The sequence below is a fragment of the Loxodonta africana genome, chromosome 5 (assembly GCF_030014295.1).
Source record: "Loxodonta africana isolate mLoxAfr1 chromosome 5, mLoxAfr1.hap2, whole genome shotgun sequence".
NCBI lineage: Eukaryota > Metazoa > Chordata > Mammalia > Proboscidea > Elephantidae > Loxodonta > Loxodonta africana.
Window position 1 is genome coordinate 78,705,880 of NC_087346.1, and position 13,035 is coordinate 78,718,914.

At 42.0% G+C, this 13,035-nt stretch overlaps 1 protein-coding gene across 1 annotated transcript in view; it reads left to right on the top strand.

Annotated features, from left to right (window-relative positions):
- The window catches only part of PPEF2 (protein phosphatase with EF-hand domain 2), a 44,978-nt gene that overhangs the window by 24,541 nt on the left and 7,402 nt on the right, over window positions 1–13,035 (top strand). The window contains exons 10-12 of the mRNA XM_010594180.3: window positions 1,751–2,137; window positions 7,964–8,149; window positions 12,773–12,915. Coding sequence (XP_010592482.1) covers window positions 1,751–2,137; window positions 7,964–8,149; window positions 12,773–12,915 — 716 coding nt within the window. The remainder of the gene's footprint in view (window positions 1–1,750; window positions 2,138–7,963; window positions 8,150–12,772; window positions 12,916–13,035) is intronic.

The following is a 13,035-nucleotide window of genomic DNA, read 5'->3' on the forward strand; positions in this document are numbered from 1 at the left end:
CCTCTCTGGGTGTCCTTTGTTCATGCCCAAAGCCTGTCCACACTGGGACATGGGTTGCTTATATCACAGTCCTGATTTCTATTTGCAGAAAATTCTCCTTCTTTGATTAAGCAATAGCAGAGAGTTCCCTTTATGAAGCAGATCTTTACCGTTCACATCCTTTTAGAAGTGTGTCCCCACACTGTAGCACTCAGGCATGCTGGGAATGTTGTTCTCTCTTTTTGCTTGATGGCTGCAGCTCTGCACTGTGGCCTGACGCCTCTCTCTGACTCCTGTAATCAGAATTCTTCCCACTTGTGTCCTCTCCATTCTCAGCCCAATCCCAGTACCCTGACAAATGTGAGTCAGTGGGAGGGACTATAATCAGCTCCCTTTGGCAAGAGGAATGTTTTCCTGATTAGGTCCAGGCTGAAAATACACACCCTCTTCCCCTTATCTGCACCCCCACAACAGGTGGGATACCATGGTACTTCCTTGAAACACAGTTAAGTGCTGCTTCCCCTATAGCAAAAGGCAAGGTTTTCCTATTAAAACATTTCCCAGTCACTAACCACATTTCTTCTCCTTTGCTTTAGCATCTGTGGAACTACAGAGTTGTGTCAGGAAAGTCAGTAAGGGCTTACCTTTTTGAGATCGTTGCTGTTTCCCATTCATGTCTAAAAATCACTAGCCTCCTAGGGGTAAACAGTGACCTAGGTTAGTGGTTCTCAAATTATCTGAGAGTAGAAATTATCTGAAAGACCAAGTTTTTTTTTTAATTTCCAATTTGTAATAGATCAATGATGTTGTTATTGTTGGTTGCCATCGAGTGGGCTCCAGTTCATGGCGACCTTATGTATAACAGAACAAAATATTGCCCGGTCCTACGCCATCTTCACAGTTGTTTGTATGTTTAAGCCCATTATACAGCCACTGTGTCAATCCATCTCATGGAGGGTTTCCCTCTTTTTTGCTGACCTTCTGCTTTACCAACCATGATGTCCTTTTCTAGTGATTGATTTTTTCCAGTGATGTATCCAAAGTAAGCAAGTTGAAGTCTTACCAGCCTTGCTTCTAAGGAACATTGTGGCTGTATTCTAAGACTGATTTGTTCATTCTTTTCACAGATCAATACTTTTTAAAAATGCAGTAATTATCAAACATTAGATAAATGAAATAACAAAGACACAAAATATGAGCCCACTGATCATGTGTTGAATTCTCATGACAATATCAAATTGCTGTCCCCTCAAAATGCTCCTTCCTAGAATTTGCCTGCCATCAGGGGGAATCAAGGATTAAAAAAAAAAAAAAAAGATCAAATATCCTTCCACGTCAATTCAGGGTAGGTTTTTTATCCTCCCCTCCCTCATTTGCTGTTGAGTCAGCTCCGACTCATGGTGACCAGGTATATTACAGAGTATAATTGCTCCATGGTATTTTTTTTTTTAACTGCAATCTTTATGAAAGTAGATCTCCAGGCCTTTCTTCTGCAGTGCCATGGGGTGGGTTTGAACTGCCAAGTTTTAGGTTAGTAGTCGAGCACAAATCGTTTACACCACCCAGGGACCACCAGATTTCTGTAAGAGTTTCTGAAGCTTACTCTCAAGTTCTGAACTTACATTGCCCTGGACCAGGCACACACAGTTCACAGACCAAGACTTGTCTGTTGACCCAGGGTGAGCAGCATGACCAAATGGCTGCCAGAGAGGTACTCAGAAAGGGACTACGGCTTCATTCCAGCATCTTTATCTTTTCTGGACATTTTTAGATTGTTTCCACTACGCGGTGCAAAACAAGAAAGAAGAGTGAGAAACTGGCAGAGGATAAGAGAAAAGCCAACCAGACGAGCTCTCCAGGGAGACCCTCCCCGTGGTTTCTCCCTGTGACCCGTTCTCTCCCCTCTTCACCCCTGCATGTCAGCTCCCACAAGGCCCACAAAGCCGGACGCTCCTCCAGCATTCCCTGCAGCACGGCTCTGGGCCAGAAGGAGCTTTCCCGGCAGGTGCGGCGCTCCGTGGACCTGGAGCTGGAGAGGTGCCGGGAGCAGGCAGGCTTCCCCGTGATCCGGGAGAAAGAGGACCCCTTCCTCTTCACGGCAGAAGTGGACCGTGACGCTGGAGAGCTGCTGGAGCCCACGCAGGAGGAGTGGAAGCAGGTCGGTTGTGGCTGGATGCTACTTCCTAGAATTTGGCTGCCATTATTTAAAGAAATGATCAAATAACCTTTTATGTCAATTCAGAATATATTTTGGGGCCCCTCTTTCTCTTTCTCCCTGGGGTTAGAACACCTCATAAGGATATATATTTTTTTAAGTTGCTGTTGAGTCAATTCTGACTTACGGCGACCCCTTGTGTTTCAGAGTAGAACTGTCCTCCGTAGGGTTTCCAATGGCTGATTTTTCTGAAGTAAATTGCCAGGCCTTTCTTCTAAGTGCTTCTGAGTGGACTCAAACCTCCACTCTTTTGGTTAGCAGCTGAGCTCGTTACTGTTGGCATCGCCCAGGGACTCCAGAGAGATAGAATATTTGCCTGCTGACTCAGAAATACCATAAGTGGATGGCTTTAACAAAGAGAAATTTATTTTGTCACAGCCTAGTAGGTTACGAGTCCAAATTCAGGGCATCGGTTCCAGGGGAAGGCTTTCTCTCTCTGTCGGTTCTGGAGCAAGGTCCTTGTCCTCAATCTTCCCCTGGTCGAGGAGCTTCTCAGGCACAGGGACCCCATGTCCAAAGGATGCGCTTTGCTTCTGGTGCTGCTTTCTTGGTGTTATAAGGTCCCCAACTCTCTGCTTGCTTCCTTTTCTTTTTATTTCTTGAGGGATAAAAGGTGGCACAGGGCACACCCCAGGGAAACTCCCTTTACCTTGGATCAGAGGGGTGACCTAAGTAAGGCTGCTGTTACAATCCCACCCTAATCCTCTCAACATAAAATTACAATCACAAAATGGAGGACAACCACATATGGCCTAACCAAGTTAACATATATTTTGTGGGGAACACAATTCAATCCATGACATTCCACCCTTTGGCCCCCCAAAAATCACATCTTTGCAACATGTTTTGCATATTCATCCCATCATATCATAGCAAAAGTCTTAACTCCAAGTCCCAAATCCAAAAATTCCTCTTCATCTGTGAAATCTACAAATCAGGTTATCTGCTTCCAAAGGTACAATGGCAGAACAGGCACAAGCTAGATATTTCCATTACAAATGGGAGAAACTGTAGGAAAAGAAGGGATAACAGGCACCAAGCAAGTCAGCAGAACATATTACATTAGCCCTCAAAGCTTTGAAAATAATCCCCTGTTCTCTGAGACAATTTACACAATGGCCCTGCCCTTCAGACTCTAGGTATTGACTATACTCTCCAGATTCAGAGTGGAGGCCCCTAGGCCCTGGGCTTCAGCTCCGCCTTCCAGACCCACTGGGACAGCAACTCTGCTCCCTCGGCTTTAGACATACCATTCTCCTAGTCCATCTGAGTGGCAACTCCACCCTTAGAAACACCGGAGGCCATGGCTCCACCCTTTGAAACCCCTGAGGCCATGGCCATAGCTTTTGAGACTAAAGCAGCTCAGCTTCTTGGGTTCCTTGTCTCTTCAGCTTCTGTTGCCTGGTTTCTTGGTCTCTCGGCTCCACATCTGCCCTGCTGGGGCAAGCGTTCCAAAGCTCGGTAGCTATACCAATAAGTGCCTGGAGGCACCCCACTCCGCCAGGAAGCCTCAGGTGCACAGGCACTCAGCTCTCTTACTCTTTGGGTTGGCTCCAGTGCCTTCTCGCACTGGCCTCCTGGTTCTGTTGCTTCTGGTTGTCTGCTGTTGCCACTTCTCTGCCGCTGCAGATTCTCTGCTGTGCTGGTCTTTTGCCACTGTCGCAGCTCTATCCATTCAATTTCAGAACCACTTCCACATTTTAGGTATCTGTTAGAGCAGCACCTCACTCCTGGTACCAAATTCTGTCTTAGTTACCTAGTGCTGTTATAACAGAAATACCATAAGTGGATGCCTTTAACAAAGAGAAGTTTATTTTCTCACAGCCTAGTAGGTTACAAGTCCAAATTCAGGGCATCGGCTCCAGGGGAAGTCGTCCTCTGTCTGTCGGCTGTGGAGGAAGGTCTTTGTCCCCAATCTTCCCCTGGTTGAGGAGCTTCTCAGGCACAGGGACCCCGTGTCCAATGGATGTGCTCTGCTCCTGGCGCTGCTTTCTTGGTGGTATGAGGTCCCCAACTCTCTGCTTGCTTCCGTTTCCTTTTATATCTTGAGAGATAAAAGGTGGTGCAGGTCACACCCCAGGGAAACTCCCTTTATCTTGGATCAGGGAGGTGACTTAAGGGTGCTTTTACAATCCCACCATAATCCTCTCAACATAAAATTACAATCACAAAATGGAGGACAACCACATATGGCCTAACCAAGTTGACACATATATTTGGGGGGACACAATTCAATCCATGACACTCATGGAGTCCCTGTGTGGTGCAAGCGGTTAACACACTCAGCTGCTAACGAAAAAGTTGATGGTTTGAGTCCACCCACAGGCACCTTAAAAGAAAGGCCTGGTGATCTACTTCAGAAAAATTAGCCATTGGAAACCTTAGGGAACACAGTTCTGCTATGACATAAATGGGGTCTCCATGAGTCGAAATCAACTCCATGGCAACTGGTGGTGGTGGTGGAATGACTCAGACCTTTGAGGGTTTTATAAAGCATGGAAAGATATAGCTGAAGAGCTCTACTGCCTGAGAAAACCTGGTTTGGTGACCCAACATCAAGAGGGTAAGAAGGTAAGCCACAATTTATTGGATACGCTTACCTGCTGTTTTCTGTGAATCAGTAAGATGACTGCTTCTGCTCAAAGCCGAAAGGGCTACATCAGTAGCTTCTGTCCTCTGTTATTGGACAGCTAAAAGCTTTCCCTGAAACCCTAGAATTGTGTCACATGGCAACCCTTACCTGCAAGGGAGGCTGGGAAAGCAAGCATTTAGCTAGGCACATTGCCACCCCAACCTGAATCAGAGTTCTGTGAGCAGGGAGGGAAGAGAATGAATATTGAGCAGGCAATAACAGTGCTTACCACAGTAGATGACTCTGGAAGCCATGTACAGGTGACATTTCACTGGGGCAAGCCTGTGGCAGGGAGACCCCAGTGGGAGATGATGACAGTGATCTTGTGTGAACTACATGAACTTGTCAGTAGCCAACCATTTTTGACCTATAAAAACAATTTCATATGGGTCAACGAATATTCATATGGTTGGAAAAAGAGGAAAGAATGAAATGATTATTTAAGAGCTAAAATGAGCATAACTTCATGATTGATTGGATGGAGGGTGCTGAGAAAGAAAGAGGAGTTGCAGCTGGCTCAGGCCAGAAACCTCAGGGAAATCGATGGTGAGTTTAGGTTACATTCTGTCTGAGTTATCAATCTGGGCTCTAACACCAACTTAGACAAATCAAATGCCGTTTTTTTCTTTCTTTTTTGTTTTGTTTGTTTTTTTCCCTTAAGAGAAAATTTAGAAAGTATTAAGCGTCAACCATGGAAATATAACCAGTTGTTTCATGTCAGCTATGTAAAAAACAAAAAAAAAAATTTTTTTGTTTTATGTAAGAAGCTAGTGACTGGCAGTATTTTCTGGAGTATTAACAACAGGGTAGGAGCCCCGTGGCACCTCAGAAGAAAGGCCTGGTGATCTGCTTCCAAAAGGTCACAGCCTTGAAAACCCTATGGAGCAGCCCTACTCTGTACACATGGGGTCGCCTTGAGTCAGATTCAACTCAACAGCAACTGTGTTTTTGTTTTTTAACAATAGGGTAGTATCTAAATTGCTAGAAAAATTGCTTAGTTCTTCTGTAAATTTTTTTAAAATGCTGAAATTAAGAAATAAAAAGTCTGATTGTCCTTTCCCAGGACCCCATCTTAGGCCTCGTGAATGCTGCATGGGAGATTGTCTTGCCCACCCCCAGGACTGCTGGCTTCTCTGGGGCAAATGTCCAGGAGCCTGGAGTACTGGCTGGGATGAAAGCTTCAACTGGAGCAGCTTCTTTTTTTTTTTAATCTGTTTTAGTTATTGAGCTTTCACATATGATTTATCTTCAAGAAAGTATTCCACCATTTAACAAAAAAGGGAGAGAAAAGAAAAAGAGAGTGGGGAAGAGAAATGAAGAGGAATTGAATAGAAACAACGCTGTCATCTGTCTGCCTAGTGCTCTTAAGTTGCACTTGCTAGTCATATTGCTTGAGTGTTATTTTGGAAATGTATCCTAACATAACATGCAGAACCTGTAGAAAAGGAAGGGCAGTTGGATTAGTTAGCTGTTTTCTATGCTTCTAGCCAGTTTCGAATTTAGGAGGATCTTATTCAGACGCCTTCAATTGTAAGGAACTGAAACAATCATTAAGCTGGCTTAAGCAAAAAAAAAAAAAGGAACCCTGGTGGCGCAGCAGTTAAAAGTTCAGCTGCTAACTGAAAGGGTGGCAGCTCTGTGGGAGAAAGACCTGGCAATCTGCTCCGGTAAAGATTACAGCCTAGAAAACCCTGTGGGGGCAGTTCTACTCTGTCACATGGGGTTGCTATGAGTTGAAAACCTACTGAACAGCACCCAACGACAACAAGCAAAAAAATGCAAAAACAAACCAGTAAACAGCAACAACAAAACAAATATTCATTGGCTCATGTAACCGCAAAGTCCAGTCAGGGAAGGTGTGACTTTAGGGTCTTGACCGATGGATAAGGATTCAGGCTTTCTCTGCTTCTCGGTGCTGTTCTTGTCTGTGTTGACTTCCTTCCCAGGCCGCCTGTCTGGAAGTAGAGTTTTTTTTTTTTTTTTTCAGGCTTACTGCCTTACTTTAGCAACACCACCAAGCCTCTTTTCCAATAGTTTCAGTAAAACTCTAGAAATGGATCGTCACTGGGCTGGCTTATTGCCCACCTTTGAACCACCGTGGTTGGGGGAATAAGGTACTCTGACTGGCCAGGCCTGGATCATGGGCCTACTTCTGGGGATGGCCTAGCCTTACTTGAATAGCATAGGCTGATAATACGGAGAGAGATTTTCCTGCAGAAAAACTGAAGTTCTATTTTATGGAACAATGGATGTTGGACAGGCAAAACGAATTAAAAAACAAAAACTCTACCTTCTAATGCCAATTGTGAAAATTCCAGGGAAGGGTTCTAATTGGCTAGGCTTGGTCATGTGCCTGCCGCATGGTCCAATCATTGTGTCTATCTGCAACCCATCAATTCCAACTCCTAGTGACCCTATAGGACAGACTAAAACTGCCCCCTAGGGTTTCCAAGACTGTAAATCTTGACTGTTGCAGACTGATGGGTTTCTCCCACAGAGCAACCACCAACATTTTGGTTAGCGGCTGAGGTTAACCACCGTACCACCAGGGCTCAATTAAAATCCATTGATACGAGACCAGCTTGTGTCATGTGTGCATTCCTATGGCTGTGAGTCTGTGTGTGCACACAAGCAGTCGTAATGCGTTAAACTGTTGTTTGTTTTGTTACAGAAATATTGACTGAATGTATACCTGTCAATTTATATATACATTTTTTTTTTTTATAAATTGTTGTTAGTTGCCGTCGAGTCAGTTCGGACTCATGATGATCCCATGTGTGTCACAATAGAACTGCTCCATAGAGTTTTCAAGGCTGGGACCTTTTGGCAGAAGATCACCAGGCCTTTCTTTCAAAGCACCTCTGGATAGGTTCGAACTGCCAACCTTACAGCTAGTAGTCAATTGCTTCATTGTTTGCACCACCTGGGGACTCTGTATATATATTTACTGAGTAATAAGAAAAAAAATTCTGGAACCTCAGGGATCCAAAATATAGATGTATGTCAAATATTGATTGCATGGAAATTCAATTAATTTTATCCAAATAACATTTTCTTCACTTTTTCCTCCTGAGAATGACTCAGAATGAATATTTGGGTAGTTTTTAGGAAAGAAAACCATCTCTTGGTTTTTCTAGGTCGTAGATATTCTTTGGAGTGATCCAATGGCTCAGGAGGGCTGCAAGGCTAACACCGTCCGAGGAGGTGGCTGTTATTTTGGGCCTAATGTGACAGAACAATTGCTACAGAAATACAACCTGCAATTCCTAATCCGCTCTCACGAGTGCAAACCCGAAGGCTATGAGTTCTGCCACAACCGCAAGGTGGGTGGACCCTCTGCAGTACCACAAGCTTGTACCGCACAAGCGTGGTCCTTAGAGCTTCCCCCAGGCACAGGTGAGCCAAGGCTCTTGGCTTTGAACAACCTACTGTGTTAGCATTTGTTACCTACTCGCTCAACGAAACTAGGTCTTTTAGAGCTATTTGTCCATGACTTTTATAGCCTCTTTAAAAACTCAAAATTTGATTAAGGGCACTGCTCACCAGTTCCTGGAGAGGAGAGGAAGGGGCAGATATGATCTCATTTCTTGGATGGAAATATGACCCAGTGTTTGCCAACCACGCCTCTGTTCCATAAGTCACACTGCTTCCTGTCCTCAAACAACCCTACAGGGCAATAGGACTTTTGCACTGTTTCCCAGACAGGGATTCAGGATTGTTCCACCAATGTTTGGGAATCACCAAATCCTACGGTATTTGCCCAGCCTAATGCCCCCTTAGGTTAGGGCAGTATTTCTCAAGCAGTGTTCCCAGGAATAACAGGTTTTCATGTGGGGAAGAAAAAAAAAAGTTTGTAATCAACTAATGTAAGAAATGCTTGGTTGAATGTTTATACAAGTTTCTTTACTGCAAGCCTTCTGAGGACCTTTAATTTCTTAGGTTGATTATAAATCTCCAAAAAGAAATGAACCTCTCTAGCATTTCCCGGCATATTTGACAATGAAAACTTTTTTTTTTTTCCCCTCACAGAGCATCTCAGGAGGCACAACCCTCCTTAAGAAACTCTGCTTTGAGGCATCACACTAACTTTAGTAGCCATCTTGCCTGCTAGTTGTAATGGCCGTGCCAGTTTATGGAACCCAGTTTGCCTCTAAGTTGAACCAAATGAAGTCTTTCCTCTGACCCTGTTGTTTTAATTTGGGATAAAAATGTGCAGAAAACATCTTGTGGTTATGCCCTCTCAGAATTCAAGTTTCTGTTCCTTGAGTCGCAGATATTTTCACAACTCCTGCCCTATTAGCATTACTGAGTTTTTTTTCCTAAATTTTATTTATTTTGTTGTTGTCATTGAGAATATACCCAGCAAAACATAAACCATTTCAACAGTTTCTACATGTACAATTTAGTGACATTGATTACATTCTTCCAGTTGTGCAGCCATTCTCACCCTTCTTTTCTGCTGTTCCTTCCTCATTAACGTAAACTCTCTTCCCCTTAATCTTTTGAGTTGCTGGCTATCAATTTGATCCCATATAGATAATTTTAAAAGAGCATAATGTTCAAGGCAGACATTTTTTACTAGGTAAGCTAAAAACTACTGTTTGGTTTTAAGACTTCAGGGAATATTTTTGGTTTAAGGTTTAAAGAAAATCTCAGGGCAGTAGTTTCAGGGGTTTTTCTACCCTCCGTGGCTTGAGAAAGCCTGGAGTTCATGAGAGTTTGAAATTGTGTTCTGCATTTTCCCCCTTTTGATCAGGATTCTTCTGTGGAATCTCTGATCAAAATGTTCAGTAAAGGTAGCTGGGTTCCATAGATTTCTTCTGGTCTCATGGCAAAGGAGGCAGCTGTTCATGGAGGCCATTAGCCATACATTCCATGTCCTCCTCCTATTTCTGACTCTCCTTTCTCTGTTGCTCCAGGTGAATAGAGACCAATTGTTGTGCCTTAGATGGCCACTTGCAAGCTTTTAAGACCCCAGGCACTACGCAACAAACTCGGAGATAGAACAGAAGCACTAAACGTTATTAAGCCAGTTAACTGGGATGTCCCATGAAACCATGACCCTAAACCTCCAAGGGATGGAACCAAATCCCATGAAGTATTTGGTTGTACATAAGCAGGCTCAGCAGCTACTATTTTTTGTTTTTTGTTGTTGTTGTAAATATATCAAACAACTTTTGCCAATTCAACTTTTAACAGGTGTACAACTTATCGACAGTAATTACCATCGCCACTGACCCCCACTTTTCCTCCTTCCTCCCACCCCTAGTGACCACTAAGAAACTTTGGCCTCTATACATTTGCCTTCTCTTATCTTTTTATATAAGTGAAGTCATACAATATTTGTCCTTTTGTGATTGACTTATTTTACTCAGCGTAATGTCTCCAAGCTCCATCCATATTGTAGCATGTATCAAGACTTCATTTCTGCGACTAGCTGAGTAGTATTCCATTGTGTGCATGTATCATGTTTTGTTTATCCATTCGTCTGTTGATGGACATTTAGGTTGTCTCCACCTTTTGGCTGTTGTGAATAGTGCTGCAATGAACATTGGTGTACAAGTCTCTTTTTGAGTCTCTGCTTTTAAGTCTTCTGAGTATATACCTAGAAATTGCTGAGTCATATAGCAGTTCCATTTTTAGTTTTTTAAGGAACTGTCACACTGCTTTCCACATCTGCTGTACCATTTTGCCTTCTCACCAGCAATGGCTAAGAGTTCCAGTTTCCCCACATTCTCACCAACATTTGTTTTCTTCTGGTTTTTTGTTTTGTTTTTATCTCAGCCATCCTAGTGGGAGTGAAATGGCATCTCATTGTGGTTTTGATTTGCATCTTTCTGATGGCTTATGACAATGAGCATCTTTTCATATGTTTGGTGGCCATTTGAATGTCCCCTTTTGTGAAATGTCTGTTCAAGTTCTTTGCTAATTTTATGATTGAGTTATTTGTCCTTTTGTCATTAAGTTGTTGAAGTTTTATATGTATTTTGGTTATTAGATTCTTAGCAGAGATATAGTTTCCGAAGATATTCTCCCGATTGATAGCTTGTCTTTTCACTTTTTTGGCAAAGTCTATCGATGAACAAAAGTTTTAAATTTTTATGAGGTCCCATTCATTTATTTTGTCTTTTGCTAAATGTGCTTTTGTTATTATATTAGATAATTCATTGTTAAAAGCTAAGTCTGACAGTATTGCCCCTGCATTTTCTTCTAAGAATTTTACAGTTTTAGGTCCTTAATCCATTTTGAATTTGTTTTTGTGTAAAATTTTTATTTTTATTTTATGATATGAGGCATGGGTCCTGTTTCGTTTTTCTGCATGTGGAAATTTCTTTCCCCATGAAGTGGACTTAGCACTGTTGTCAAAAATCAGTTGATTATAGATGTGTGGGTTAATTTCTGGACTTTCAGTTCTATTCCATTGGTCTGTGTGTCTGTTGTTACACCAGTACCAGGCTGTTTTGATTACTGTAGCTATACAGTATGTTTTAAAATCAGGAAGTGTGAATACTACTTTGTTCTTCTCTTCTTCCAATATTGCTGTAGCTATTAGAGGCCTCTTACTATTCCATATGAAGTTGAGGATTGGTTTTTCCCATTTCTGTAAAGAAGGCTGTTAGAATTTTGATCAGGATTGCATTGAATCTGTAGATCGCTTTGGGTTATATTGACATCTTAACAATATTAAGTCTTCCAAACCATGAATGTGGAACATCTTCCCATTTACTTAAGTCTTCTTTAAGCTCTTTCAGCAGCGTGTTATAATTTTCATTGTGTAAGTCTTTTAAGTCCTTTATGTCCCTGGTTAGATTTGTTCCTAGGTGTTTTATTCTCTTAGATTCTATTGTAAATGGAATTATTTCCCTAATTTCTCTTTCAGATTTCTTATTGCTGGTGTGTAGGAACTCAACAAATTTTTGTTTGTTGACCTTGTACCCCACAACTTTGCTAAATTCCTCTATTATCTTTAGATTTTTTTCTCATGGATTCTTTGGGACTTTTTATATATATAGGATCATATCATCTGCAAATAGAGAATTTTACTTCTTCTTTTGCAATTTGAATACTTTTTATTTCTTTTTCTTGCATTATTGCTCTGGCTAGAATTTGTAATACAATATTCAGTAGAAGTGGTGAGAGTGGGCACCCTTGTCTTGTTACTAATTTCAAGGGGAAAGCTCTCAGTCTTTCTCCATTAAGTATGACGTTTGCTGTTGGCTTTTCATATGTGCTCTGAAGCATATTGAGGAATCTCTTCTATTCCAATCTTCTTTAGGGTTTTCATTAAGAAAAGGTGTTGGATTTTATCAAATGCTTTTTCTGTATCCATAGAGATGATCATGTGTTTCTTCCCCTTTGTTCTATTGATGTGGTGCATTGCATTGATTGATTTTCTAATGTTGAATCATCCCTGCATTCCCCGAATAAAGCCCACTTCGTCATGGTGTATGACTCTTTTAATATGTTGTTGGATTCTCTTTGCTAGTATTTTGTTGAGGATTTTTGCATCTATATTCATAAGAGATATTGGCTTTTAGTTTTTTCTTGTGATGTCGTCTGGTTTTGGTGTCAGGGTTGTTTGCCTCATAGAATGTATTAGGGAGTATTCCTTCCTTCTCTATCTTTTGAAAGAGTTTAAATGCTTTAATGACTTTTTAAAAAGTGACCCAAAGTCAGTACAAGGGGTAATAGCAGTCTATGAAATTGGGTTGGGCCATATATGAAAGGTCGGTGGTTGGAACCCATCCAGCACCTCTGCAGGAGAAAGACGTGGAGGCCCGCTCCTGTGAAGATTAAGGCTTAGAAAACCCTATGGGGCAGTTTTATTCTGTCATGTGAGGGTTGCCATGAGTTGATATCAACTCAATGGCCCCTAACATATAGGGTTGACGGTGAAGAGTTCCTTAGTGAAGGTGAATGTCTGTCTTTCTTCTGTTTTGATTTAGGTGCTAACCATCTTTTCTGCCTCCAACTACTATGAAGTTGGCAGTAACAGAGGAGCCTATGTCAAATTGGGGCCAGCCCTAACCCCACATATCGTGCAGTATCAAGCTAACAAGACAACTCACACACTAACCACAAGGCAAAGGTAAGACTTTACAGTGAGCATTTTCAGAAAAACAAAATTACCAATGTTTGACCTTTGAAGTGTCATATGCCACTACATTTATCCAAATTCCAAGTAAGAATTGAGAATTTAGCTGTCAAT